Here is a 26,726-nt window from a genome sequence, read left to right as displayed (position 1 = left end):
AAATGGAAAAAAAAGTATGTTATCCTATATAGCAAGTCAAAAGGCTTGTCTATCATGATTTGGGCAGCGTTTTGGGGTAGTTCTCACTCTGATATTAATATAATAGCGAGTGATCCTGATTCTCAATGATGTGGCTACTCTGCAGAGAGCTATCTCAAGATTCTGGAAGATAATCTCTATTCTATCAGGGAACCAGGCTTAGAATTCATGCATGATAATGCCCCTATACATACAGCCAACAAGGTTAAATGATGGTTCGAGGATATCGGGATTTCTATTATCGATTGGCCGCCCTACTCACCTGATCTCAACCTGATTGAACACGCCTGGGCAAAGCTAAAAGGAGCGTGCGTGGAATGAGATATCTGACAAATTTTTTGATAGTTTGGTGAGGTCTATGTCCAGGCGTGTTGAGGCAGTTATCCAGGCCAAGGGCTGGTATACTAAGTATTAGTCAGCAGAAAAACAATTTAACCAATAGATTTATTATTTCTTTATATGTATTTTAATTTACTAGTAAATTACTAAGAAAGTGGAAGGATTATGGTGGTTTTAGAAAGCTAGGTCAGTTTGATGATTCGCGCGGGAAAGGCGGAATACACGGAAACTTTTGACGTAGAACTGTAATCTTCTAATGGTCAGTTGTTGGGATCCACCGTCCCTAGATCCACCGTCGGTCTCGGACTCGATCACTCATCGAGAGTACGGTACTTGAAAATCATTTAGAGACTATTATGAGATGTGTATAATCTATTCCGATCCTACTGAGGTACTGATCACTAGCCGCATTTGAACTTGTAGTGCCTCGGGGTACGAATTCCAGATTATTGATATGATGACACTACCCCGCACATATCTTACGGGCAGGTCGAACTGCCACTGGGTGGGGTTAAAATACCGATCACTACCAGCTCTCCAGAGAATAAGTAGCCACGTCCTCCCTGTTTATCGTGAAGAGAATGCATATTACTATATAACAAAGAGATTGCACTCGGCTCGCTATCAAAGCACCTGCCCGCAGGGAAATCATTACACGCTTTCATTTACAAAATCAAATTCATTATGCCAGATTGGAGAATCTACCACCCGGCTGGGACATTCACCGACCCCGGTCATAAAGAGGAACTCTCAGAGGCGATTACATCAATCTATACACGTGCCGGACTGCCAGCATTCTATGTTGTTGTTTTATTCATAGAGATGCCTGCCGGCACTATGTACCGAGCCGGAGTCTCCTGTGTAAGTGCACGAAAGTTTCATTGATCTTTAATTTGCTGATTGTATCTACTTGGATAGTCGGCGAACGGGGTAAAGCCCTTTGTTAGGCTCACATTTAGCCATATTGCGAGGCACTTTCCTCCTGGCGAGAGTCCGGAGAGGACTCGCTTTATGAATACTGTTCACGAGACCTTAAAGCCGCATATTGCAGACAAAGGTTACAATTGGGAGGTCAATGGCGAGGAGCTAGAGCGGGAATTTATGCATATAAATGGCTTTAGGATTCCCCCAACTAGCTCTGAGGATGAGAAGAGGTGGTTCCGTGACAACGAGCCATCTCCTTGGGGGCCTTATCTCACAAACTAGCTTGCGGCTGGTCAAGCAAATGCCTACCTGGTCACGGAAGTTTGGGCAGAACGCAGCTTTCGGACGTCGTACTACTGGATGTACCTCGAAATATCGCCCATAATAGTACTACCCTTTGAATATCAAGGAGCTTAGTGATAGGGGAGAGCCCTGAAGTAGTCCAGCCTGTGGGAGGCTTTGAACCTTTGACGCATGCCCATTAATTTAGATGGTCGCTGTTTATTCTGAGTAAAATGCTTCGACCTACTAAAGCAGACTCTCTGGTATACCTTACACTTTTATCCTCTGGAGCAGTTGTTCTTTGTAAACCCTATTGTAGGCCCCTTTAACGTTAAAGCTGATTAGGCGCAACACCCTTTGGCTGCGCTATACCATGTAGATTTGTTCTTGCAAGAGCAAGAGTGCTTGCTCCGCTGGCTACTGCTTTCAAGCTCCGAAGTGGCTGGTCGGGAGTAAGCCATAAGTCTCTACTACATGAGATATTCTTTCTATAATAACTGATTCCTTACCCAGGGTTGCTAGGAGTGAGATTAGCCTCTATGCTTTGGTAATAGTGTAGTTTTCTTTATTCAGCTTTTTGAGTGGTGTAATCTTCGTATGTCTCTACTGTCTTAGTAACGCGCTTTCTCCTAGCGACACCTGGAATAGCTTAAGGACCCGGTGCTTGACTATAGGCCACGTCATCTTCTAGACTATCGCTGGTAAGCCGTCTTTGCTGGGCGTCTTCCATAATTTCGCCGCCTATAGCTGCCCTCTATGGTGATGGCGGGCATCTCCACTAGTGCTCTTCATAGTCTGATCCCTTCATCGTCAATATTGTCTGGTATGGGTGAGAAGAATTTGGCTAATAATTCTTCTGCTTGTTCTTTATGATTGGTGGTGGTAGTCCCATCTACTCTAGTAAACTGTGGTACCTTCCTAAATGCTGTATCCTCCCCGGACTTTAGATATTAGGCAGCTTTCTATATTATTGTTGTCCGTAAGGAACTTATTCTAGTGCTTTTTCCTTTGTTACCGGATGACATTGTGATATTACTTTGCTGCACTGTCCGCCGTCTTTTCTAGATGTGGCATGTTTCGTCCCGCCCGTCACTCAGAGTAAGTGTGATTTCTCTAGTATGTGTATATATAGCGGAGCTGGGTTAAGTTAGTAGTCCACCATCGCTTTGCGTGTGGTGACGGTTTGGCCTTTAGAGTCAAGGCATGCACTGCTTCCCACACCGCAGTTATTAGTCAGTTGGTTTTCTGCTGTACCGTACCTTCTGATGGGGTGGCAGCCAGAGTTCTTATAATTCTGGCATTGATCTCCTTTTATAGCGCATTTTTTAAGCAGAAGACGCTCCTGCTGTCTTAAGACTGGCCATGGGACATCAAACACGGTCTCGATTGTGCAGTGGTCCGACCCATGGTCTGTCCCATGAATTGCACACTTGGCCATGGAGTCTGCCAGGTTCTCAGAGGCAAGGACGAGGTCAATAGTGGGCTCACAGTCTCCTCCTTGTCCTTGGCCGTGCCACATCTTTGTGCCTAGGTTAAGTAGACTGTTGAGAGCAAACTCATTCATAAGGTCAATAATTAGGTCCACTTCGCCCTGTCGTGCTAACAACATGTCTTCTCCCCCCAGAGTTGGTCATGACAGTTAAAGTCTCCCACAATCATGACTTCTATTACTATGCCTATATCCCGCCGAACCTTTGTGATTGCTTTACGTAGATGATTGCATATGTCGCACAAAGCTAGGGCATCCCCTCCCTCTATGTAAGCTGATGCTATGAAAATTAGCCGCTTAGGGAGTCGGATAACCGCTGCTGTCAGATCTAGGGACTCTATTAACACTTACTCTGCTTCCACATCCTTATTAACCCAGAGTATACTTTGAATTGCCCATCTGCCTTCCCTCTATGTAGACGGCACCATCTTCGTCCATTTGTGATGTCCCATCAGGGTTGTTAAGAGCCGGCCTTGAATCTTCCTCGCTTAGGGTTCCTGAATTGCTAATATAATAGCGTCCTGGATTTTATTATCATTCATTAAGCTATTATGTACTGCGCCCTGTTTCCTCACATTTAGTTAGATTATTCGGAATATCTTATTTATAACGCATTAGGTAAAGCTTCTGATAGTTTTTACTATTTGATTCATGTAGGCTGCTGTATAGGATGCACTTCAGGATTAATTTGTCGCAGTCACTGTATTAGTGGCCTTCTATGGCGCATTTTGCGTACCTCTGAGCATTCTTACATTAGAATGCCTTATAGCCAATCTCTTGGCAGTTGTAGCATTGCGTCGGTCATGGGCGACGTTCAAAGACGCTAGTTGTGCCAGATTCCCCTCCGGCATGAAAGCATCCGTCGGTCAGGAGCCTCCGTGCATTAGTACCTTTGGTCAGGTAAACAACTATTGACCTATAGGCCTTCGGACTTTCCTTACTGCTAAGCCAGTTCATCTTAGTAATAGTAGTGTCGTTCTCCTCACTGAAGGCAGCAGTGGCTCCTACTCGGGTATTATTATTTTTTGTCAGGATGAGGAGTTGATGTACTGGCTAGTACTGAACATGTCCAATAGGATCAGATGACTGATTGAGGTTGTTGAGATCGGTTGAGCGATCTCAGGGGTCTATATAATCGAACTATGGCGTGTTATGATGCCGTGGGGTCCACCCACGACTTATCGGGCCGATAGTGGGTCCGCTTCAAGGCTCTGAGAATCTGAGAAGTCTTACCTGAGTCCTGGCATCAGAAGTTAATTAATACGGATTTGGCTCCTTCAAATCCGTGCAAACCTGGGCATCACAAGACCCAGTACTCTGTTCTAAGGTACTACGGAAGTAAGGAGCTCAAATTTATAAGAGTAGTTGCACCTTCTCCAAAGACAGAATCTCATTTGGATCACAGACTACTGTATTATCTTGCTTCGTGGCCACATGAGCTGCAGCAGAGTGGTTTCGTCTGCCCATAGGCTAACAGGACTCTCAATGGCTAGTTGTCCTGCACAAGTCCAGTGCGCACCCTTAACTCTAGCGCAGCCACTATGCGGTGGAAGTATCTGTAGCTCTTTTCTGTTGTGATTCAGAGGAAGGTTGATTGTTGTTCATTCACATCTGAAAACTTGAGGGTTTATATACAAGGCGAAGACCAGATTAATTAGAAATCAATCTTATTTAATCCAGAATAAATTCCATATACGAAGCTCTATTGTGTACCAGATCAAGCCTCGATTCACAACACAGCGAGGTCCTGCCGAGTTCCAGCCTATGGTTCGTACAAGGCCTATAGAGCCCATAACACAATTGTGATCTTGATAATAATATCATCCAGATATTCTAGCACCGGCCTCTAACCCTCCTGCACCTTAAACCTGGCTAGCATAATGAGGATCATCTTAACAAAGTCGAGTGATACAACAATACCACGAGGTAACTAGGTTAAGCACATCGTTTAATATACTATAAAAAGTACGAACGGTCATGAGCCCGCTATCTGCTCAGTACTACAATACAGTACCCTACACGACTACTTGCCTCTTGCGGGGGAATCGGGGATGTCATGAATCCTCAACTCTCATTTCTCGAACAAACTTCGTAGACAGGCATCTATCCGAAATCCATAGACCGTGTTTACTGGGGGATTTGTAGTGAATAGACTGGGCAAGAGTGACATCCACTAACACTTCCGTCAGCCAAAGATTGCCCTATGAGCACGGTCATGGAGTTGCCGGCGCACTAGCGCGGTAACCTCTCAAGTTGTTCGATAAGACTTAAAGTAGAGAGAGAAAGAACTATTCTTTTTCCAATGTAATTAATTTTCTTATCTCTACGCGTTATTTGCGCGTCCGACACGTGGAAAGGGGAAAAAAAAAAAGCAAAGAGAATCTACTCCTTGGCCTGGCAGGTTCCCGAAATTAATCTATCTAGATACGGGTCCGTTAGGCGGTCGGGGCACGCAGGAATACGGAATGTATACCAATTAGCGGGCGAGAAAAGGCATCGCACCTGCGAAGCCATTAAGCTTTGGGAATAGGGTTGCTTCCTGGTTAACAATTTGCGTGTCTGGCCTAGAAACAACTGGTTCGATGACCCTATCAGACTAGGGCTTTATAAGCGAACCTGAAGATGACTATCGTACCTCCGCAAGACGAATCCATTATGCACTGCGCCAGCCAGATAGAGTCAAAGGTACACTATAAAGTGGTCTATAACCGGGTAGAAAGTTCGGTCTTCAAGAATTCATTGCTGCGTAGTAGGCATAGTTATAACCGAACTGTATTTCACCTGCTTGCGAGGGATCAAAGTAAATAAGCCCTCTATCAATAGTACAGAGATTCGAGTCTGAAAGTTTCCTTAATATCGACAAACATCTTCATCCATAAATTCCGCGGCTGGAAAAGCCCAACCAAGTCAATGTAATAAATCGCGGGTGTTGATTTTTCCAATCCAAAAGAGTACGACTCTCCACTGCCTGCATCTCTGTGGTGACCCAGGCATCCAGCTCAAAGGACTTCATCACTCTGGAATGATAACCTGGGTTGACGCAATTAGTTTCCAATCCTTGAGCGCAGCATCACGATGCTCCGCTGCGGTTGCTGCATAGTCATCGCTGCCGAGCGTATTGCGGAAGGTCTCGATGTTCCTGTATTTGACCAACACCACCGCGTCCCATTTTTCACCGTCTTCACCAACAATCTTTAATGCTGGAAGCCCAAGATAGATCAATTCAAAGCCCCCAGCTTCGGTTGCAAGTCTTCGAAATTCAGTCACATATCTGGTAACCCAGGCCTCCTGACCACTGCAGGGAGAATGTTTGCTTCCTTTCGGATATTGCGCTTGGTCATAGAAACGGAGAAGGTTGAGCATAAAGATAGGCTTATTGGGAAGATCCGCGGGTATATTATCAAGAAGATGCTCCCACTTTGCCATTCTGAATCGGACAACAAATAAGCAGACCCAAATATTCGGCTGGTTATGATTATAATGGAATCTAAAAAAGGAAGCCTTTTAACATAATAGCGATCTCATATCCTCCTGTGACACAAGAGCTTGATATATATCTCCATCAAATCACTAACCCGTTCAGATTTGTCCACTGAATCTTGAAATGAGTTCAGTCCTTAGACTTGCACACGATCACTAATCCACCCGGTCCGGTATCTTGAGGACAAGAAAGCTTTTAACCTACTTAAATTTATCATGATTAGTGACGTACTCCACCTATTTAGATCACTGTGACAGATGCACGTTAAGATGTGGATCCATAGTTTCTAATGGGACTCAAACGGAGAAACATAATTGGTTTCTCAGGGCACCGGATTAATAATCATGCCGAGATGAGAGCCTGGGCTTGCCGACTTTTCTAGGAAGGTTGTTCGATGCCTACGTCTTTGAGGATAGGGATTCCTACGGATGGTTTGAATGAGACTGATTTGATCGGAGGATCAAATAATCAACAGGACTGATTCATCTCATGCACAGCGCAGAGAAGGATTAATAAACAAAGTTAAACCTTTTCCGGACCTTAGTCATGAAGTGCAGATCTTTCTCCAGGGTTAGCCTAACCTTGTTCTCTTTATACACTGGCGAGAGTGGTAAATCAGTGACCTAAGTAAAGTATAAATCTTCACGTGAGCCCTGCTGCTGGACAGACAGAAGGATGCCAAGTTATCTTAATCCAACGGCTTATTTAAAATATTCCTATTATCTTTGAACATGGCTAGTATCGGCACTGGCTCTCACCCCTATGAAGGGTTTGTGGAGAACGATGGTGATCGAATCCATTATCGCGCTGCAGGTTAGGGACCTTTATTACTTCTCTTCCACGGCTTTCCTGACAACGGGGAGACATTCAAGGGCCAGATGACGGAATTCTCGAAGAAATATTGTGTTGTATGCCCAACATTGCGGGGATTCCCCCCGAGCGACGTGCTGGATGACGTGGACGCCTATGATTTGTCACATATCGTCAGTGACCTGGTTGCAATCATCGGCCACTTCAAGGCTGAAAAGGCCATCATTGGAGATCATGATTTTGGCAGAGCAGCAATCCAGATGCTGGCAATGATGGCACCAGGCCGTATTGCTGGGTTGATCCTTCTCAACACGCCTATTCTGCCAAACTTCTATGATCTCGTGAATTTCGACGAAGAGCAGCAGAAAATGTCGGAGTATACAATAAAATTCATCCAGTATCAACCAGGTGATGAAAAGGATGAGGCCGATGTCGTGAAATTCATAAGAGATCCTGCGCGTCGGCAAGAAATACAGGAGTATATGCACAGCTCTCCAATGCATGAAATGTTCGCTCACTACAAAAAGAACTACCCCGGTCTTCCGTATGGTCGAAAGGTTGATACCTCCCACATGCGTTACCAAGTTCCGACACTTATAGTCTGGGGGGTTGAAGACGAATACTTCTCCCCCAGGTTTCTTGATCGAATCCCACAGCTTTTCTTGCCCCGACCCGACTCGTTACGTTGCCTGGAATAGGACATTGGCCGTTTCAAGAACAGAAGGAGAAAGTCAACCAAGAGATCTGGTCTTGGCTTAACGGCCTAAAGCTCGATTGAACCTTTTTTGTTTTTGTTACAGGAGAGACAGGATCGGATTATTGTGGTGTGTATGTGAGCTGGACAATGGAGGATCCCAGATGTTTATTTTCTTCCATACTGCAAACAGTTCCTATGCTTGAAGTTGGACCAGCCAGACTGATGGCGACCTGAAATATGAGCAGAGCCAACGATTTGTTAGGGTTCTAGAATGTATCTTATCTGAAGATGGTAATCTAGACAAACTTGAACCACGATAGACTGTCTTGTTTATGATGTCGATGACAACCCTGCCGACGTGCTGTCCACTCGAAATTCGCCGATACGCCTCCGCAAATGGATGGATACTTATCAACTATCAATAATCGGCCTCACTTGGTGCCATGCTTTGAGCAGGGCTTCGAAACTCCTCGGGAGACCGGTGGTTGAAGCTCCGACGATAAGGGATCTGTAATGCATATATACCTGGGGTGACACCACTGAGGGCGCTTGTCAATCCATCCAAGGAAATCTCGCCACCAATTTTAGTCGCTGCTCCTCGAGCTCATCATCGATATACTTCCTACTTTGATAACATTCGCGGGCGAAGTTCCCAATTTCATCCTCGGTAATGTTCGATGAGCAGCCCCCAGACTCGAGATGGATCAGGACTCCGGAGAAAGATTTGAAGGTCTTGTAGCAGCCGCAGCATTCCATGGTTCGCGGTTGATGTTTCTGTTGATGCTGGAGAGACAGGTCAGCATCGAACACACAATATTAATCGGCTACCTCGTACCATTTCTAAGTTGTTCTTGTTCGCAAAGTATCTCTCACACTTGACGCACAAGTGATGTTGTCAACGTCATGCTCTCGAAGTTTCTCAGCGGACTGATGCTAAAGGTTGCAGTCTAAGCAAAGGTGATGATATCCCGTCAAGAGGGTCCCAAGCTCGTCAAGGGTTTCGAAATCTCGTGACGGCGAACATCGTAAGCAAACGTTATGTCTGCCAGACGCTTTGAGATGCGCATCTTCGATGCCGTTGAAATAAAGACTCGACAGCACCTCTCACACCACTCGTCTCGGGATGTGTTCCTGCAGTGTGCGTAGAGGAAGCCTTTGGAAGCAAAAACCCTCTCACAGAGAGTACATTCATAGTCTATCTCATCGAAAGTAAGATATGGGCCAAGTTCCATCCTTTGGATTAATAGTGAAGTGGTTAAATGGAGCTGGGTGAGAAAAAAAAGCGGGATCCCCCAACTGACTGACTACCCAGGTGATGCCAACCTTTTGACTCAGGTGCCAACTAACCATAGTTCATTGGCCTGTCGGGCACACCCGCTGCGGAGGCGATTGCCGCAGGCGCTATGACGTGAGCCAATAAAGGCTACTTTGATGCTCAGCTGACGGCCGCACCTGGTAGAATGCACCATAATCCATGTCGCCGACAGTCAGACGCCTTCTTCTTCTCCAATGTGCCTCAAAACGACAGCAAACCGAAATCCCTTGGTCCATTGCAATATTCCTGCGGTTGCTGGGCTGACCGCCACCATGCTTCCGTAGCGGTAATGTGCTGATACGCCTACAGTCCTTTTGCCTGTGGATAGTCACTAAGTGGAGCGGCGAGCCTTGAATCTCACAGCTCAACCGAATCCACCCATTCTGCCCAACTCCAAGGCAGTCAGCTTACTCTAGCGTAAAATCGTAGGGTCGCAGATACGAGAAAGGTTGCCCCTCCATGGCAAGGCTGTCATAGATAAATGTAATGGCACAGGATTGAGGACAGCAACGTGCCTACATCACTTCCATCCCAAATGTGGAACTTGGATGGCTCTCTTTAAATGATTCAAGTTCATTCCATACCTTCACTGCTAATCACGTTTTCACGGAAATGGAGCATGCCGTGTCTTTGTCGCACCCAGAGCCTGCAGTTCTGCCCTCACAAGCGTCCTCAAGTGGCTTCCAATCTAGTCATCAAAGCCCTAAGTCAAATACCTCGCGTCGATGGGTTCGGCGGTATAAGCCTGATCCGCACTTATCAATCCTACCGGTGCCTCTTCCTCAAAGCAGCGAAAGTAAAACGACCCTACGAAGACCTAGACAACAATTTGTGGAGTACTTTACCATGAGACGGACAGATACAAACAGTCGATCATGCATTTTTATTTGTTGGGCCCAGGGCAACTTGGCGAGAGTTATGGATGTCCCTTTCATTTTAGAGCTGAAAGACGAAAAGAAAGTCTTTGAGCGGTTAAGAAAGAACTTTATCCGGAGAAGGGGTTACCTGAGGACCTTTTTTTATTCCGCATACCCAAGCAAGCAAAGGCAAGTTTCCAGATTGTCACCTTGTATTTCTTCTAACTGCGTGGATAGATACATCCTCTCGGTTACCCAGATATGGTGCAAAAGTGCTTCATTGTGACGCTGCGTAGATTTGAGGCCTGCAAACAGCGATCGAAGATTCTGGGAGAACTAGAGTCATTGAGAAATGTTCTCCCTGATGATGAATACCCTTGCTACCCATCGGACGGATCCGAGTTGAGACACTTCATCCACCTGAATGATTGCCTCGCCCATGTGGGCGAAACATGCCGTTATGAAGACATTGACCACCTAGAGGGACACCTTATCGATATTGAAAATATTCCATCTATTCTAGAAAAAGTGTTTGTGAATCCTGAACTAGCTGTTGGTCAAAATTTACCGAAGAGGGACGTATTCTCTCTGGAGAATTCTTCTAGCTACATCAATATCTACGAGTGAGTATACATTTCTGGTATTTCTTTACTTAAGCTCATGAATTATAAGGTTCTTACGGCCGGAAAATCACTACCGCGGGTTTGCATACCTTGAGCTGAACGCAATATTCATCAGAGAAGAAAAGAGACTATCCAGAATTACTCTCTTTGTTGTTATTACTACCGCTTTATTGACTTACACGGGTAGCAGAGTATTCAATAGCTGGGAAGCTGGTGTTGGTCTTGGGGCACTATATACATCTTTGATAACCTTACGGGTCATGTTGGATGAGTGACATCTGTCGTGGTTGGAATTCTACATTCTGTCTACTTCTGCGTCTCCTTATGAGCGCTGCTGGTTGAAAGAGATGCTGTCTTTACCATACTTCCATAGCTTTACATAGACAACGAGGAACCCTAAATTTATGAAAGTTATCAGTCACAAAATATTTATCTCTGCACGCTGTACATGACCTGGCCAAGCCTTCCCAATGACCCATCCTCTCCAAGTGCGGGAGTATAGTCGTTCCTCACCAACAGGTTCGAATAGTTTGCTGTCAATGCATATTTCATTTGCGTGGTCGTCTGGATCAAGTGTATGTTGACCCTGCCTATTCTCCTGTTCCCATAAACCAAGCGCGACAATGTGGAGCGGCACAAGGTTCTTAGATTCTCACAGTGATCCTTGCGATTTTTCGTGCATGCCTCCTTGCCTTGGGCAAAAAAATTGACGACTTGTGATACTACTGTGGTTGACCCCGGCAGTTTTGTTAGTATGTTTTTTATTTACATGCTATACAGGGACCATGTAATTGTTGTATTGGTTTCTGGCCAATAACTTGCTCGATCTCCTGAATAGTTAAGACTTCTACCTATCAGAGCAGGCAGTCATTTATTTAAAAAGCCTCGTTAACTATTATGGGATAGCTAACAAAACCACCGGGGTCAACCACAGTATATATCATCTTAACCCGGCCCAAACCCAACGGGCTGGGCTGAACAACCTCAAAAACCCGGCCCAACCCGCGGGCCTAACAAGTCTAGCGGCCAGTAAGAAGAATATTAGCCATTTCTTGTGCATCTGATAGCTTAGGGGGCGCTCCATGTTGATCTAGCGATAGAATCCATTATACAAGTGATCCCTCTTTATTTTCGGTTATTTTATGACTGTTGGCACGTGTTTCTGAGCGCGAAGTCCTTCCACTAAGTTAATGACATAGAGTTTCATGTCAAACATCGAAAGTACGCGCAGCTTCATAAATACTGTGAATTTCTTGCTTTTTTAAAGCAGAGGCAGCAAGCAGGATTCTTCCTTTCTGTTCTGCTAATTTTCTTGAATTTTGACGCGCTTTTGGAGACATGGTTGGTAGTTGAACTGGGTGAGTTTTCGACCGCGGTCAAAACGCGTGAGGTGTCACGCTCGCTAGTGAAATACATTCATTATATCATATGTAGACTTTGCGGGAAACTGCACCAGCCTACGTCTGCAGTGTCCCGTATTCTACCCGCAATGGCCCGTAGAGTGTAAGGGACAACCTATATATAGAATGCACTGATATTCTCATGGAGGCTCATCACCAATGGTTGGTCTATCTGTCACTGCTAATGCCTCTCGTAGCATCCGCTCGATTGTTTCTAGACCCCCAACTTCTGCTAAACCAAGCGGCGTGCTGCATGCGTCGAAGGAAGTAATACCAGGATCAACACCAGCATCTAATAGAGACTGGACGGTGTTTTCATGTTCGTTGTTAACCGCCCAATGCAGAGCCGTCCAGCCATTACAATCCTGGAGATTCCTTATTTCACTGTATCCCAAGAGAACTTTGGCAATTTCATCCTCGCCCTCCTGGGCAGCAAGATGCAATGCTGTTTTTCCCATGTTATCCCGGGCAGAGATATCAGCCTCTGTATTGAGAAGAAGTTCGAGAATTTTAGTTTGACTCCCCAGAACGGCCCGGTGCAACGCTGTATATCCGCTTGTATCTTTGAAAGACAGATCAATGCCATGTGTGATGAGTAGTTGAACCATCAATTCGTGCCCAGCTTCTGCAACCTCTAAAAAGGCTTCCTTGACGGTCTCGTCAAGGGTGGTACCAAAATCAAGAAGCATTTTTGCGATCATCACATGTCCATGGAGTGCTGCATAGTAAAGCGGAGTCTGACCATCGATGTCTCTGACGTCTGATCTGACTTTGATACTCAGCAATTTTCTTACCATATCCTCATGTCCTTCGCCAGCTGCATAATGCAGAGCTGTGCGAAGTTTATTGTCGGTGAAATGTGGATTGCTGCCCCGTTGGATAAGCAATTGGAAGACAGCTTCATGACCTTTCTGAGCGGCTAAGTGCAGCGCTGATTCCCCATGTTCATTTTGAATCTGGTCGAGGGCTCCGGCTTTCAATAAAGCTGTCGTTATACCAACATGGCCCTCGTTAGCCGCCCAATGTAGCGGAGTCCACCCTGTATGGCTGCGAGCATGGGTATCAGCTTTGTGATTTAGCAAAGTAGGGACCATCTCTTCATGCCCTTTTGCTGCCCAGTGTAAGGGGGTTTGATTCTTGTCATTTGCGCTATCGACATGCGCTCCAGCTTCTATCAGCATTTCAGCAATTGTTGCTTTCCCTGAAAGGACAGCGAAGTGTAGTGGCGTGTTCCTATCCTCATCTGGAATTGAAGGACCGCTTCCGGCCCCTAGAAGCAGCCGCACGGCTCCAACCTGGCCGGCGCCACTGGCTTGGAGAAGAGGAGTTTTTCCATCTAAACTTTGAGCAGACACATTTGCCCCAGATTTTAGAAGAAGCTCAACAATGTCAACGAAACCCATTAAAGATGCCTGGTGCAATGGCGTAGCATTTTCGTGACCTTGCAGAGAAGGGTCTGCTCCCTTATTTAGAAGCTCCTGTACGATAGCAAAATACCCGTTGCCGGCAGCAAGGTGCAGTGGTGAGTCGCCTATTTCATCTTGAATGACGACGGTTGCTCCAGCACAAAGCAGCGCCCGAACTATCTCAAGATGCCCTTCCGAAACAGCCAAATGAAGAGGCGTATGACCATGGGCATCCTTGACATCAATAGGAGCTCCGTGGCTTAGTAACATCTCTGCAATCTTGCTATATCCCTTGATAGCAGCTGCATGTAGAGTCGTTCTTTGAGTCTGGCCGATCCTGACATCCGTAATGGTAGCTCCTTTATTCAAAAGAACCTCCACAACGCGATCATATCCTGTTATAATGGCATAATCCAGTGGAGTAAGTCCGCTCTTATGACGTGCATTAATATCAGCTCCCACATCAATGAGTAAAGACACCACATCGCAGTGACCGTAAGCAGCGGCCCAGTGCAATGGCGTGTATCCCTCATCATCAGCGGCGCAGGGATCGGCTCCTCCCTCTAGATAATGCCGGACAATGCTTACATGTCCGCATGTAACTGCAGAAAACAATATCGTTCGTCCATGTTCGCGGAAACTAGATGAGTACGCTGAGACAGCGAGCTGGGCGAACCCCTCCGCGGCTTGCGCGAGAGCCACGACATCCGAGGGTTCCAAATACTCAAACAGTTCCAGAATAATCTCTGGGGGAAGTGGTAGTCCCCACCAGCGGTCCATGTTGTTTGTTGTCGCCAGTGAGAGTAAGAATAAGGAAAAGTTGAGTCGAAGTTGCCAGTGGCCCTCCCCTATCTTGGCAGAATACGAGAATTAGACCCATCACGTGCGGAAGAGACACTGTGTGCCAAAAGGGAACACAGGCCGGGTAGAAAGTCTTAGGATATTTTTCCTAAACATATTTTCTTTCAAAGTAGCCTGAATCGATGTTGAAGAGCAATGGTAGATCTGATATCGAACAGTTATAACTGCATGCCTACTTCGATTGTTTGCATGTCACCTGACTCCTTCTGCAGCCAATCACTGTTCTTCTCGCTCCATAGCTGATGCCATACAAAATTTCTCATTCCTAACAGGCGAATTACAACATCAATGACACCACCCAACCCGGGTTACTTCCCTGGTGGCCCACGGGTCAACGCCAAGACAAAAAATACTGTAAATATATTATTTACCTATAGTAATATAAATAAACTACTGTATTATAAGACTGTATTATATAAAGAATGTAAATTATTACTACAGTAGGAAGAGATTTACAGCTGTGGGTCCCTGCAGGTGGTTTATATATATATATCTTGACCCATGGGTGGTTTGTATATCATCTTAACCCGGCCCAAACCCAACGGGCTGGGTTGAACAACCTCAAAAACCCGGCCCAACCCGCGAGCCTAACAAGTCTAGTGTATGGTAGTAGATCATTCAATAGAAACCCAGTCCTCTGCTCCTGCCACCTGCGGCGCCGTAGCATGCTATTCCCCCTACTACCTGCGGCTCTCTGAGCTGCAATTAACAAGTACCGCATATCATTCAAACCTTGGATTAGGTTGTACCATCAGAACCATTATTGTTCACAGTCACGGAGTCATATCGGATTCATTGTTCAGGTTTAGTTCTCGCTACGCAAGTACATCTAACTACTCACAGAGCTCCTGCCCGAATACCCAGGCGTAACACTACACACTGAATAAAGTGCTTAATATCTAAAACCTCCATCTACCAATAGGCCCAGGAAAGGCACTGATTGAAAATTGTATAGGGATTACTACTAGAACACTAGGAATCCTGTATATCTATAATTCTACATTATCACATGTCTAGGGAATCACTACCTATCTCGGAATTCCATTCTTAATAGTTGATATCACAGGATGATCCGGTAGAACTGCTTGACCTGTATGATCTAAATCCAGATCTGCCAATTGAATGGCCTTATCTACTAGAACATCTGATTATACAAGCCCGTGGAAGACCTAGGGATTCTAGAAATCGAGAGATCTCAGGCTTCGAGCGGACCGAACAAGCACTCCAGCAGGCAGGCACTCAGGCAGATACTCAGGCAGATACTCAGGCAGGGAGTAATGCTATCATACTAGAAGATCTTTCCTAAATAGGAAAGGCTAAAGGCGTCAAAGCCAACGAGTAGGCTTATTTACAGTACTACGAGTACAATGTATATTGACTTCCTATTTTAGTTTAGCGCGAGGTCCAAATAACAACTCCCTATATTTATGTTATATGGGTCGGCTGACCCACTTTGGTTAGCCGAACTCATTAGTAAAGGTCGGCTGACCTGTAGTCACGGTTCAACTTGACATTCTTCTTGGAACTCAATACTTTGGAAATAGTTTTGGTGCATTTGACCCCGAGAGACGAAATTAACATCTACCCTTAGCAATTTCTATGGATTCATCATTCTATCAACCTGAAATACGCCGGCAGATGCCATCTTACCTCTGGGGGAAGGTTACGTGTCGGCAAAAAGCCATGATGACTCTATTTGTTTTTATTATCTATCTAGTGTAGGTTGCCTGACCTACTTTAGTTTCTCCGACCTACTTTAGTTGATCCGAACTTTTCCAAAGGGTTGGCTGACCTGTATCATGAATATTCTCCGACTATGACATTTCACACTTGTTTAGCTTTGCTGCGTCGACTGGATAATTCTGGAATACACTCGGTCCTTCACTTAAGATTAACTCCTTGGCGTGGAAAAAGATATCATCGCCTGATTTATTAGCGACCTGCCGGGCCGGTCCGTAAACCTCAATTAGATCGATCGGTCCGACTAGGTACAACACTGGGCCTGGAATGCCTTGACCGAGATATGCTTGCGAATGGTGCACCACCTGCATCTGACCTTAAGCATACAAGAACTGCCCCCTCACTGTTCTAACCGTCCTCTCTCCCAACTTCTTCGTTCCCCCTGAATCCCCTAATATTGTACACCCTTTCAGTCACTGCAGCTGTTTTACGTGCCCCTATAGCTACACCCCCTTTTCTCCATCTGATTTGACGGGTGTCTTGACGTTATGTAACTAGTTGACATCAACAGCTGATTATAAAGCAGATCGCAAAACTGGGGTCGTTCGGACTCAATTCCAACTCTTCTCTGGAAATCACATCCCAGTGTCGAGAGGCGCGCAAATGCAAATATCACTGAACCAAGGGCGAAAGACCCATTGCGATTCTCAATTTTGAAAGCAGTAGGCTCGTAATGACTGGTAAGGATGGGAATCTCATTGCATTTGGTGGTTTATAGATCGGTATATCTAAACAACTAATATTATCAAACATGAGCACAAAATCTTCGATCTTAGGCAACCTCCTGCGCACTGATAATGATCGGAACAACGCCATTCGTGGTTTTGTGCTCCAACATTTCCTCGATAACCGCGGTCCCGTTGGTGCCATTGAGGTCCGTGGTGCTATCCATATCAGTGTCGTGAGTGCCGTTGATACCGTTGATACCGTTGACACCACTGGAACCAATTTCACGAGCGCTGTCAATGCCGTTGGTCTTTGATTCCGTCGTTTCTACTGAGTTGTTGTCAGCGACAGTAGCTGGCACGTCGCCATTGCTGCCCTGACGCTGCCCTTCGGGATCTAGCCTACTCAATAGCTCCTGGGGAAGCTTCTGCACGACAACCTCCACCAAATCCGTGATGGAGGCGCCGCCCAGAATCTTCATGACTGGCACGTCGACTGTGAGCTCCTTCAAGAACCAAGACCTTACTTCCACAGCTACCAGGCTGTCGACACCCATGTCCACTAGAGGCGTAGTGTCGTACAAGCTGTCAGAATCCGGCAGGAATTTCAACGCTTGCAGCTTTCCTTTGAAGGCACCTAAACGGACTTGTCAGGGCCCAGATAAGGGTTATTGAAGCATAATTTTACGTACCTGAAAGCACCTTCGCCGCGTCTTGCATTGTCTTGGCCGCTTCTAGCAGTTGTCGCAGAGGAACCGCGTTGCCCCTGTCTCTGCCCTGTGTATCACCCTGTCCTGCCTCTCTGATCAACAGCGACAACCTCGGATTGGTCTTCCAGTATGCGTCCTTGGACTGCTCAACAGTGATGGGCGCCAGACCTGTAATGATCTCCGGGTTGAGACCGAGATCCGGTCGTCCGGACAAGATCGCCTCCGCAAACAACTGGTGCAGGTCATTCTCGCTCATCGCAATAGTCCCAGACCGCGTAGTTAGACGCTCCTGGTGCTCCTTTGTCAGACGGCCGTGGCTTTCACGCTCGATAAAGCCCAGCCCCACTAATCGAGTGATGTCAATGACTGATCCAGCCAGGCCTTGCTTACGCCGCCGGTCGACAAGTCCCTTAATGAAACAGTTTCCAGCGGTGTACCCCGATTGTCCCGGGTTGCCGACGGTGCCGGCGACCGAACTGAACCCGATGAACCAGTCGAGTGGTTGGTTGGGGTCGGAGAAGAGCCGGTCGAGATTGATTGTGCCTTGAATTTTGGGACCTAGGACCGCTTGGAAATCGTCGAAGCTCATCTTCATGAAGGAACTGTCTCGCAGCACCATGGCGCCATTCGCAACACCGCCAATGGGCGGCATGGACTCCTTGATAGCGTCATGGATCTGTTTCATGGACTCAAAGCTGGTGATATCCCTAAGCAACAAAGGTGGTTAGCGATGATAAGTTTCAAGCGGACGAGTCCATTTGCTTACCCTCCGAAATACCTCACTGTGGCACCTCTTGACTTGTGCCATTGCACCCAGTCCTCGTAGACGGTGGGCGTACGGCTGCTTAGCACAATATTCCGAGCATTGTGGGCAATCATGAAGTCGGCCAGGGATCGACCAGTGTCTCCGGCCAGACCAGCTAGCCAGTAGGTGCGATCGGGACGGAACAGATCACCACGTTGCATAACGGGCTCAACAGAGACCGGCACGTATTGATCCTCTCGCCAGTAAACAAGCGAGCGGGGATTTGGCACTGCAAAGTTCGCAACCACCCGTTTGAGCGGTAAGATATCGAGTGGTGCACCCTCTGGATTTGCTTGAGCGGATAGCAAGGAGGAAGCGAAGTAAGCAACGCGACGGAGCAGATCTGTGATGGCTTTAGGGGCATCGTGCGGAAGAACGGACGCTTCTGATGCAGTCAGGCTAGACATCTTGACCTTGTCACAGACCGATGATAGGGAGGTCGCAATCTTGGATCCGAGACTTTGGGAAGGAGATTCGTCGGCTCCGGAGGCGTCGACGTACAGGGTAACGTCGGCTGGTAAGAGGGCAGCGATGACTCTCTTGGTGCTGTTAGGATGGAGGTACACCCAGTTTCGGCCGGACATTTCCGGACTCGAAGTCATGAAAAGAGCCTTCCTGCCGAGCCTGTTCAAGTGCCGAGATAGCAGAGATGCTGCAACTGGATCTGGCTCGTATGCCAGCACAGTTCCTGTGGGTGGCAGCATTTGCAACACCCATTGGACTGTGAGATCGGCAATGACAAACGACATGAATTGTCCGTCAACCTCGACCTCGTCAAGGGATATCGTCCAGGATTTGGGGGCCTTGACAATGGACCCGTTACGGCTGGTGAAACAAAGTGTCTTTTCTCCTGTCTTGACATTTTCTCCGAGACTGACGAATACATATCCCACGGGAGTCTTTATTGACGACAAGAAAGAACAAGAGACATTGACTGTAACCAGCTCGGGTGAATCTCTCTCTATGGCGTGCTGCTCCCTTACCATGTACGAGCCGTCGACCAGATCTAGAGCCAAAGGCGTCGTGTGCACGTCCACATCGTGAGTAATTGATCTCTTGGATGAGTTGTATCGATTGTTCTGCCCATCATGCGGACGAACTCTTGGGACATAAAACTGGCCGTCCTTGAGAACAAGTTCTGGTTCGAACTCCCAGCGAATCTCATCCGTCTCACCACGTCTGGCCATATCCGACTGGAACCTGAGCTGGCACATTGACTCTGCAATGACTGAGCAGTCGTCCATATCGATGGCGTCAATATCCAGAGTCTGCAATAGAGTCCCGGGAACTTCGTAAAAAAGTGTTCTGAAAAGACCGAGCGTAGTTCCGGCATGGGGATTACTCGATCGACGATCCCGGAGTAACCAGAGTACACTCAATGCAGAGCCTAGCACTGTCTTTAGATTCGAGAAGACAGACTCCTCCATGTCCTCGAACAAGTTTGCGTCGCACTCCGTGAGACTGAGGACATGGTAGCGCTCAGGAAGCGGAGGCAGATCCGCGAACTGGTCAACTTTAATGACATCTGCGAACTGCCGCCTCAGGGTGAGACAGAGCTGGTCCCTGAACGGCGATACAAATGGACTGCTACCACCTATAACAAGTAATGGAGCTTTGTCTGTTGCCGTACTAGGCTTTGAGCTGAGAGGCCTGCTCAACTGGCTGACGTGATCATTTTCAGCCCGAGAAACGATAATCGATCCGGGCACGCCCACCGGGTCCCGCATGGGCGAATTAGTCTCGATACCACTGAAGCCGGTCTCTCGAAGGACCTTATCCCATTGTTCAAGAGTAATACTTGGGCCCCCGTAACGGCCATCGTTCTCACCGACCCACCAGCCTGGGAGACCGCCCATGACGAGACCATGGCGCATCACGTCGTTGCGGATGATCTCAACCATCACAAGATAACCACCAGGACGCAAGAGCTTCCGTGTATGTTCAAGGGCAGATCTCAATGACTCGGTCGCGTGCAAGACATTGGAGGCAACGACAACATCATAGCTCAGCGGGGTGAAGTCTTGTCCAGCAGGGTCCTTCGTGATATCCAAGGTCTTGAAAATCATCTTGCTGGCGTGGGATTGGAAGTTGTCTGCAGCATGGCCGAAGAAGGCACTGGAAATGTCGGTATACGTATAAGATGCATAGGAGTACCCGATCTTCTCCAGGATCGCCTTGGTCGCGCCTCCAGTTCCGGCGCCGACTTCAAGGAAGTTCATTCGGGGAGACTTCAAGCAAAGCTGTTCCATCACCCCGGCAATCAAGAAGTTCAGCAGCTGGAACCCGATGGCATCTACATAGTACTGCTCAAGGTAGTTATCCTTGGTCATGTATTGCAGGATGCTGGTATCTCCATTCAGCACCGAAGGCAGAAGAAGATGTTCTCCGACGGCCTTGGTCAGGTTGAAATCGGCGTCTGTCGGAGGATAGCTGTCCATCATCTTGAATATATCCTCTCTGGTATCACTTACCCAAGTCTGCGAGGCAAACGGATGTTTCCCGTCATTGACAATGTGGAACAGCCGCTCAGCGTTCTTCAGCAAAGCCTGTCGATACCATGGAAGGGTCTCGCGCTGCTCCGGACTGACCGAGAGATGGAAGGTCTTGAGGTAGTAAAACGCCGCGCGCTCAGCGTCAAGGGCCTTCCTGCTCTCCTCGGGGGTTGCCTGTCTGTCCCCAAAGATAACGTCCGCGTTCGGCTTATCAAGGCACAGAAACGACTCCTGGAAGAGATACCGGTCGTTCTCAACAGTCGCGCCCGCAAAAGGGGAGAAGGTGAGCCCCTCAACCTCGATAATCTTCTCCTTGAAACCCTCCGAGAAGACCTCCACATCTCCAGTGACGTGCGTATCGCGAGGATCAGTGATATTGCAGTCGATCTCAACATTATCCGTCATGTTGCTGCCGCAGAGTCCAGGGATGATCGAGATCCGACGACAGAAGGTCGGCGCCACGATCGTCCAGAGCCGGCCATCTCCTGGGGCGCTATGGGCAGCGTTCAGACCCTGCAGGGCACTATCCAGCATACCGGGATGGAAGAGCAGAGACGTTTCAGAATCGTCGAATCTCTCGCACCGAATTGTGCCCGTTGCGAAGCCGGCTTTGCGGGACACATTCGTGAGCGCGCGGAAGGGGCCCTCGTATCCGAATCCGAAGTCATCGCGCAGGATCTGGTAGAAGCTGTCCACGTCTACTACGGTCAGTTTTCCGAGTGGGGGAAGTCTAGGTGAGAAGTGGGATGGCGAGACCTCGCCCTCTCCTAGAAGCACACGCACACGACCGCAGCAGTTGAGTGCAAGGTTGGCAGCGTCTTTGCTTATACTTGAGTAGGCCGCGAAGTCAGCGGTGATTTCTTCCGACTCGGTGTCGAGGGTAGACACCTTGGTCATGGATGTGAGGAGCTCGGTGCCTGTGGAGTCGTGGATGGCGATGGCTTTGCGGATTTCAAGGTCGAAGAGATCGATCGATTTCACGGGTCTCCCTTGGGCCAGTTGCAGTGCTGCTTCCATGGCAAGGCAGATGTAAGCTGTTGCGGGAAAGACGACTTGGCCTTGTAGCGAGTGTCCCGACAGCCACTTGAGTTCGTTCATCTTCAGGATATTCCGCCACCTCCATTCCTCCGTTGCTCCGTCTGCCGTCTGGATGCCTAGTAAGTCATGGAAGGGCACCGGGTGGTTGTGGAAGGTCTTCATGAGTCTTGATTCGGCAAAGTACCCCCTGCCATGAGTCCATGGGTATGTTGGAAGACCGCGGATCATCGTAGTCGGAGTATCCGGGTGATTTGTCTGCTGGAACGCTCCGAGCGTCACAGCAGCAGGGCCAAACCGACACCAAAGGAATCCAAGGGCGTCGGAAAATGCCACCGCACTGCTCTTCCCACGGTTCAAGGTGCCAGTATATGGGATTTCCCGATCCACAGCGGCAAGAATAGAATCTTTCGCAGGTCCTTGCAAAGCAGGATGCGGTCCCACCTCTACAGCGCAGTTGGCGGCTTTGTCCGCAGATGTCAAGCATGTTTGAACAGCTGGGCAGAATAACACGGGCTGTACCATGTTATCGACCCAGTATTGGCTGTCCAGGCTCTCCAGGCTATTGACGACCTGACCGTTTCGGACGCTGCTGAACCACTGCGGTGCATCGAGCCCGGGCTGCTGGACTTGTATGTTGCAGTTTCTCAATGCCGTAAGGTAAGATACAGAGCATTTACGCATGTGGTTCGAGTGATACGCCGTGTCGACCTTTAAAAGCCGGGCGAATTTCTCCTCCTCTTCTAGCACCCTCTGTGCCAGGGCTATAGCGTCGATATCACCCGACAGAGTCACGCTGCTAGGGGAGTTATGGGCAGCCACGCAGATCCTCCCATCGAAGTCATCAATCTGGCAAAGCTCGCTGGCATCCTCAAAGGAGGTCCCGGCAGCCAGCATTGCGCCCTTCTCTCCCGCAGGCCCGGCCGCCATATCGGCGTAGAATCCCCGGTAGTATGCAATGCGGATAGCATCCCATGCAGTGATGAAGCCCGCCGCATAGGCAGCAGCAATCTCTCCAGAGGAATGCCCAACAACGGCCTGGAACTTGACTCCCGCAGCGCGGAGCAGGTCAACCAGGATGACTTGGACAGCCGTGCAGAGAGGCTGCGAAAGAGAGGCTTTGCCGACGGGGGCAGTGCTGTCAGTAAGTACGTCTCTTAGAGTCCAGGATGGGCTGTGGTAGGACGGTAAGCTTGCGAGAGATGAATCCAGCTCTTCGACGGTCCTCCGCGCCAGCGGGATCGACGATATCAGCTGGGACCCCATGCCTTGCCACTGAGCGCCCTGGCCGGTGAAAATGCCGAGCAATGAAGCAGTTTCAGGTAAAGCGGAAGTGGAGGGCAAAGTAGCGTCTTTCTCTGACGCGGCTTCTATCGTGGACTTGATCTTGTCCCTAAGTTCGTCGATCGATGCAGCGGAGATTGCAAGTCTTCGCTGCAGGGCAGATCGCTTGGTGCTTAAGTTGTATGCCAGTCCACTCATATTGACGTCGGCGTCCTCGTCCATGAATTCCAGTGTCGACTGCAGGAGTGTCACTAACGAGCTATCAGATGCTGCAGAAAATACAGCTGGAATACAGCATGTTCCTGATGTGGCCGTCTCTATTTCAGTGACTGGGTCACTGGCCGTTGGTGGATCGTATGTTTCAAGAATGCAGTGAGCGTTGGTCCCTCCAAAGCCAAAGCTGTTGACACTATTGTCACACAATTAGCTGTTATCCAAAGGGGCTGACAATATTCAACTAACCTAGCCCTTCGAGGTGTGCCATCTGGCAATTCGGGCCAAGGTTGATTGGCCGTAGGAACACGGAGATGACTTGTGAACCGTTCAAGGTCAGGGTTTAATTTATTGAACAGTAAATTGGGGGGAATGGTTGCATTGCGAAGAGCAAGACAAGCCTTCATGAGACCTGCCAGTCCCGCTGTGCCTTCGGTGTGGCCGACCACGGTTTTGATAGACCCGACGAAGAGTTCGCCTTCGGAGTCAGACTCCGGGAAAAACGCTCTCATCAGGGCTTCGGCTTCTTGAGGGTCCCTAAACGGGGCCTATTAGTATTTTCGGTTTCTAACAGTGTACAGATCTCTGAGGCTCAACCCACCCAGCTTTCGTCCCCGTGCCATGCGCTTCGAAATACTGACACCGATCAGCCTCCTTCGTCGGATCCAGCCCAGCGCGGGCATAAGTCTCTCGAATGAGCGCCGCCTGGGCCGTAGCACTGGGCATAGTCAACCCCTTCGTCCTGCCATCGTGATTCACTCCCACTTCCCGAATCACGGCTTCGATATGGTCCCTGTCTGCAATCGCATCGCTGAGGGTCTTCAAAACAACGCAAGCAACACCTTCGCCTCGGGCGTAGCCATCTGCGTCGGCATCCCACATGTGACATCGAGACGTCGGTGACAACATACTGAGCTTGCTCAGCGTGATGAACGTAAAGGCCGACAAACACAAGTTTGTCCCACAAGCTACAGCAACGCGGCTCGTGCCGTTTCGAAGGGCTTGCACTGCCTCATTCACAGCGACGAGACTGGATGAGCAGGCGGTGTCTATCGTCATGGACGGGCCATGCCAGTTAAAGAAGTAAGAGAGTCGGCTGGAGGCATTACTCGCCGCCGTACCGGACGCAGCGTAAGTCGGGACGGAGTTCACATCCTGGCCATTAAGCGCGAAGTAGTCCTGGGACATGAGGCCGACAAAGGCTCCCGTATTCGAGTTGGACAGGTCGGCCAGTGTATGGCCTGAGGATTCGAGGGCCTCGTAAGCGACCTCGAGGAGCAGGCGTTGCTGCGGGTCGATGGCCTCTGCTTCACCTGGGGGGACGGAGAAGAATTTTGCGTCGAACTCGCGCACGTCTTCGGAAAGGAGATAGGCCTGGCGGATGTTGGTGGTACCGTGGTGGCTGCCGGTTGGGTGGTAGAAGCGGTCGAGGTTGAATCGGGAGTCGGGGATGTCGCGGGCGACGTCGCGCGGGTTGTGGAGGAGGTCCCAGAGTTTGGAGGGGGAGCAGGCTTCACCTGGGAAGCGGCAGCCCATGCCTATGATGGCTATGGGTTCATTTCTGCTGGGGTGCATTGTGGGAGGATGGATTTAGAACTTGGGTATGAGAGGGGAGAGATGCTTCGAGACGAATAGTTGATCAAGAAAATTGAGTGAAATCCTGCGTCCTGGTTGCCAAACAACTTCTCTACAGTTCTCTAACTATATGTACAGTATAATACAGCAATGCTATCAAAGTGGCTGGCTATGCTAAGATTACAAGACCACTAGCCCTAAGTACGCCTTGCGCGAACAGATGTTGCCAGAGCGTGGCCAAGGCCGGCTGGGGGCCGTAACGACAAGACGCAATATATACTCCGGTTGGTATACGAGGACCGGCAACTTAATCTGACAGTTGAGATGTTCCGGAGCTTACCTACGTACTAAGAATTATGGATTTATGAGTGAGTTTCTGGTGATCTTACGCTCGCCCGGAGTGGAGGCTTTATTTCGATCCTAACCGTAACCATGGTACTTATTGATACTTATGAGATTCTTAGCAGCACATCAAGCATTGGAACTTCGTCGCTAATTTTTGTCCTTTTCCTTTTCTTGTTACTTATTTATTTTCCCACTATGTCCGAGCTACCGTCCAATCAAACCGCCATCGTCGCTCTCGATGATGGTACACTCGGCCTACGCAACGATGTCCAAATGCCCTCCCTAGAAGACGACATGATCCTAGTGAGGAACGCCTTCGTCGCCCTAAACCCAATCGACACCAAAATGGTCGGCAAGCTCGCAAGTCCCGGCGCAATCGCCGGAATGGATTTCGCAGGCGAAGTCATCTCCATTGGGTCCAAAGTCCAAACCGCCGCGCCCATCAAGCCGGGCGACCGAATCTGCGGCGCAGTGCCGGGGATGCACTCTCTCACTCCTGCGGTAGGCGCGTTTGCGCAGTATGTTGGCGCGACGGATCTTACTACCATGAAGGTCCCGGATTATATGTCGCTTGAAGAAGCGGTAACCCTGGGAAGTGGGATTGGGACTATTGGGCTTGCGCTGTTTAAGTCGCTGGATGTTCCTGGTTCGCCTTGGTTGCCGGCTGACAAACCGGTGGATGTGCTGGTGTATGGTGGGAGCACTGCGACTGGGACTCTGGCTATTCAGTTGCTTAAACTGTACGTTATAGTACCGCTCTGTTATTTCCTTAGAAGTAAATACCTACTAACTCAACCTTCCAGATCGGGCCTGAATCCCATAACAACCTGCTCACCGACCAACTTCGACCTCGTGAAATCCTACGGCGCCACTGCAGTCTTCGACTACCGCCAGGAGACATGTGCAGACGATATCCGCAAGCACACTCGAAACTCACTCAAGTTCGTCCTCGACTGCATTTCCGAGCCAGAGACAATGCAGTTCTGCTACAAATGCCTCGGCCGGTCGGGGGGGAAATACACCGCATTGGAACCCTACCCTGAGTTCCTGCATACCCGGCCGAAGACGGTTGTGCCAGATTGGGTGCTTGGTCCGACGCTGCTTGGGAAAAGGCTTGGATGGCCAGAGCCGTTTGGTGGGGAGGGGAACGAGGAGTATAGGAAGTTTGGGTTCCAGTGGTTTAAGCTGGTGCAGGAGTTGCTGGATCAAGGGAAGTTGAAGTCACATCCGCATAAGATAGTAGGGGACAGTCTTGGGGAGACGTTGTGCGGTCTTGGGCTTCTTAAGGAGAAGAAAGTCTCTGGTCAGAAGCTTGTGTGTCGCGTTTGATGATATCAAT

The 26,726-nt window shown here is 48.7% G+C and overlaps 7 protein-coding genes across 7 annotated transcripts; 4 read left to right on the top strand and 3 right to left on the bottom strand.

Annotated features, from left to right (window-relative positions):
* Nucleotides 1–775: 775 nt before the first annotated feature.
* BDW43DRAFT_293481 (tautomerase family protein) lies at nucleotides 776–1,647 on the top strand. The gene is made up of 2 exons (XM_032043828.1): nucleotides 776–1,239; nucleotides 1,297–1,647. The coding sequence occupies exons 1-2, from the start codon at nucleotides 1,063–1,065 to the stop codon at nucleotides 1,582–1,584; spliced, it is 465 nt and encodes a 154-aa protein (XP_031894530.1). The 5' UTR covers nucleotides 776–1,062; the 3' UTR covers nucleotides 1,585–1,647.
* Nucleotides 1,648–6,085: 4,438 nt separating this feature from the next.
* On the bottom strand, nucleotides 6,086–6,499 carry BDW43DRAFT_316595 (uncharacterized protein; the record flags this gene model as incomplete). Its single annotated transcript, XM_032048332.1, has 1 exon — nucleotides 6,086–6,499. The coding sequence occupies one exon, from the start codon at nucleotides 6,497–6,499 to the stop codon at nucleotides 6,086–6,088; it is 414 nt and encodes a 137-aa protein (XP_031894529.1).
* A 933-nt stretch (nucleotides 6,500–7,432) lies between these two features.
* Nucleotides 7,433–8,062, top strand: BDW43DRAFT_316594 (alpha/beta fold hydrolase; the record flags this gene model as incomplete). Its single annotated transcript, XM_032048331.1, has 1 exon — nucleotides 7,433–8,062. The coding sequence occupies one exon, from the start codon at nucleotides 7,433–7,435 to the stop codon at nucleotides 8,060–8,062; it is 630 nt and encodes a 209-aa protein (XP_031894528.1).
* A 551-nt stretch (nucleotides 8,063–8,613) lies between these two features.
* BDW43DRAFT_304434 (uncharacterized protein) lies at nucleotides 8,614–9,293 on the bottom strand (the record flags this gene model as incomplete). Its single annotated transcript, XM_032045603.1, has 4 exons — nucleotides 8,614–8,844; nucleotides 8,935–8,988; nucleotides 9,097–9,128; nucleotides 9,158–9,293. The coding sequence occupies 4 exons, from the start codon at nucleotides 9,291–9,293 to the stop codon at nucleotides 8,614–8,616; spliced, it is 453 nt and encodes a 150-aa protein (XP_031894527.1).
* Nucleotides 9,294–10,494: 1,201 nt separating this feature from the next.
* BDW43DRAFT_316593 (uncharacterized protein) lies at nucleotides 10,495–11,131 on the top strand (the record flags this gene model as incomplete). Its single annotated transcript, XM_032048330.1, has 2 exons — nucleotides 10,495–10,856; nucleotides 10,906–11,131. The coding sequence occupies 2 exons, from the start codon at nucleotides 10,495–10,497 to the stop codon at nucleotides 11,129–11,131; spliced, it is 588 nt and encodes a 195-aa protein (XP_031894526.1).
* A 5,904-nt stretch (nucleotides 11,132–17,035) lies between these two features.
* Nucleotides 17,036–25,042, bottom strand: BDW43DRAFT_316591 (putative polyketide synthase; the record flags this gene model as incomplete). The annotated part of the gene is made up of 5 exons (XM_032048329.1): nucleotides 17,036–17,565; nucleotides 17,621–18,345; nucleotides 18,405–23,663; nucleotides 23,717–24,004; nucleotides 24,069–25,042. 5 exons carry the CDS (start codon nucleotides 25,040–25,042, stop codon nucleotides 17,036–17,038), a joined length of 7,776 nt encoding a protein of 2,591 aa, XP_031894525.1.
* Nucleotides 25,043–25,582: 540 nt separating this feature from the next.
* BDW43DRAFT_304431 (zinc-binding alcohol dehydrogenase family protein) lies at nucleotides 25,583–26,716 on the top strand (the record flags this gene model as incomplete). The annotated part of the gene is made up of 2 exons (XM_032045602.1): nucleotides 25,583–26,127; nucleotides 26,191–26,716. 2 exons carry the CDS (start codon nucleotides 25,583–25,585, stop codon nucleotides 26,714–26,716), a joined length of 1,071 nt encoding a protein of 356 aa, XP_031894524.1.
* Between the last annotated feature and the right edge of the window lie 10 nt (nucleotides 26,717–26,726).

Source organism: Aspergillus alliaceus (genome assembly GCF_009176365.1).
Source record: "Aspergillus alliaceus strain CBS 536.65 unplaced genomic scaffold BDW43scaffold_78, whole genome shotgun sequence".
In the NCBI taxonomy this organism is placed as follows: domain Eukaryota; kingdom Fungi; phylum Ascomycota; class Eurotiomycetes; order Eurotiales; family Aspergillaceae; genus Aspergillus; species Aspergillus alliaceus.
This window is presented reverse-complemented; position numbering and strand designations above follow the sequence as displayed.

What these genes read in the sequence shown, in the direction of transcription:
- BDW43DRAFT_293481 (XM_032043828.1), top strand. Translation starts at nt 1,063, where the DNA reads ATGCCAGATTGGAGAATCTACCACCCGGCTGGGACATTCACCGACCCC. An exon ending in ACCGAGCCGGAGTCTCCTGT is followed by an intron (nt 1,240 to 1,296) that starts GTAAGTGCACGA and finishes CTACTTGGATAG; the next exon opens with TCGGCGAACGGGGTAAAGCC.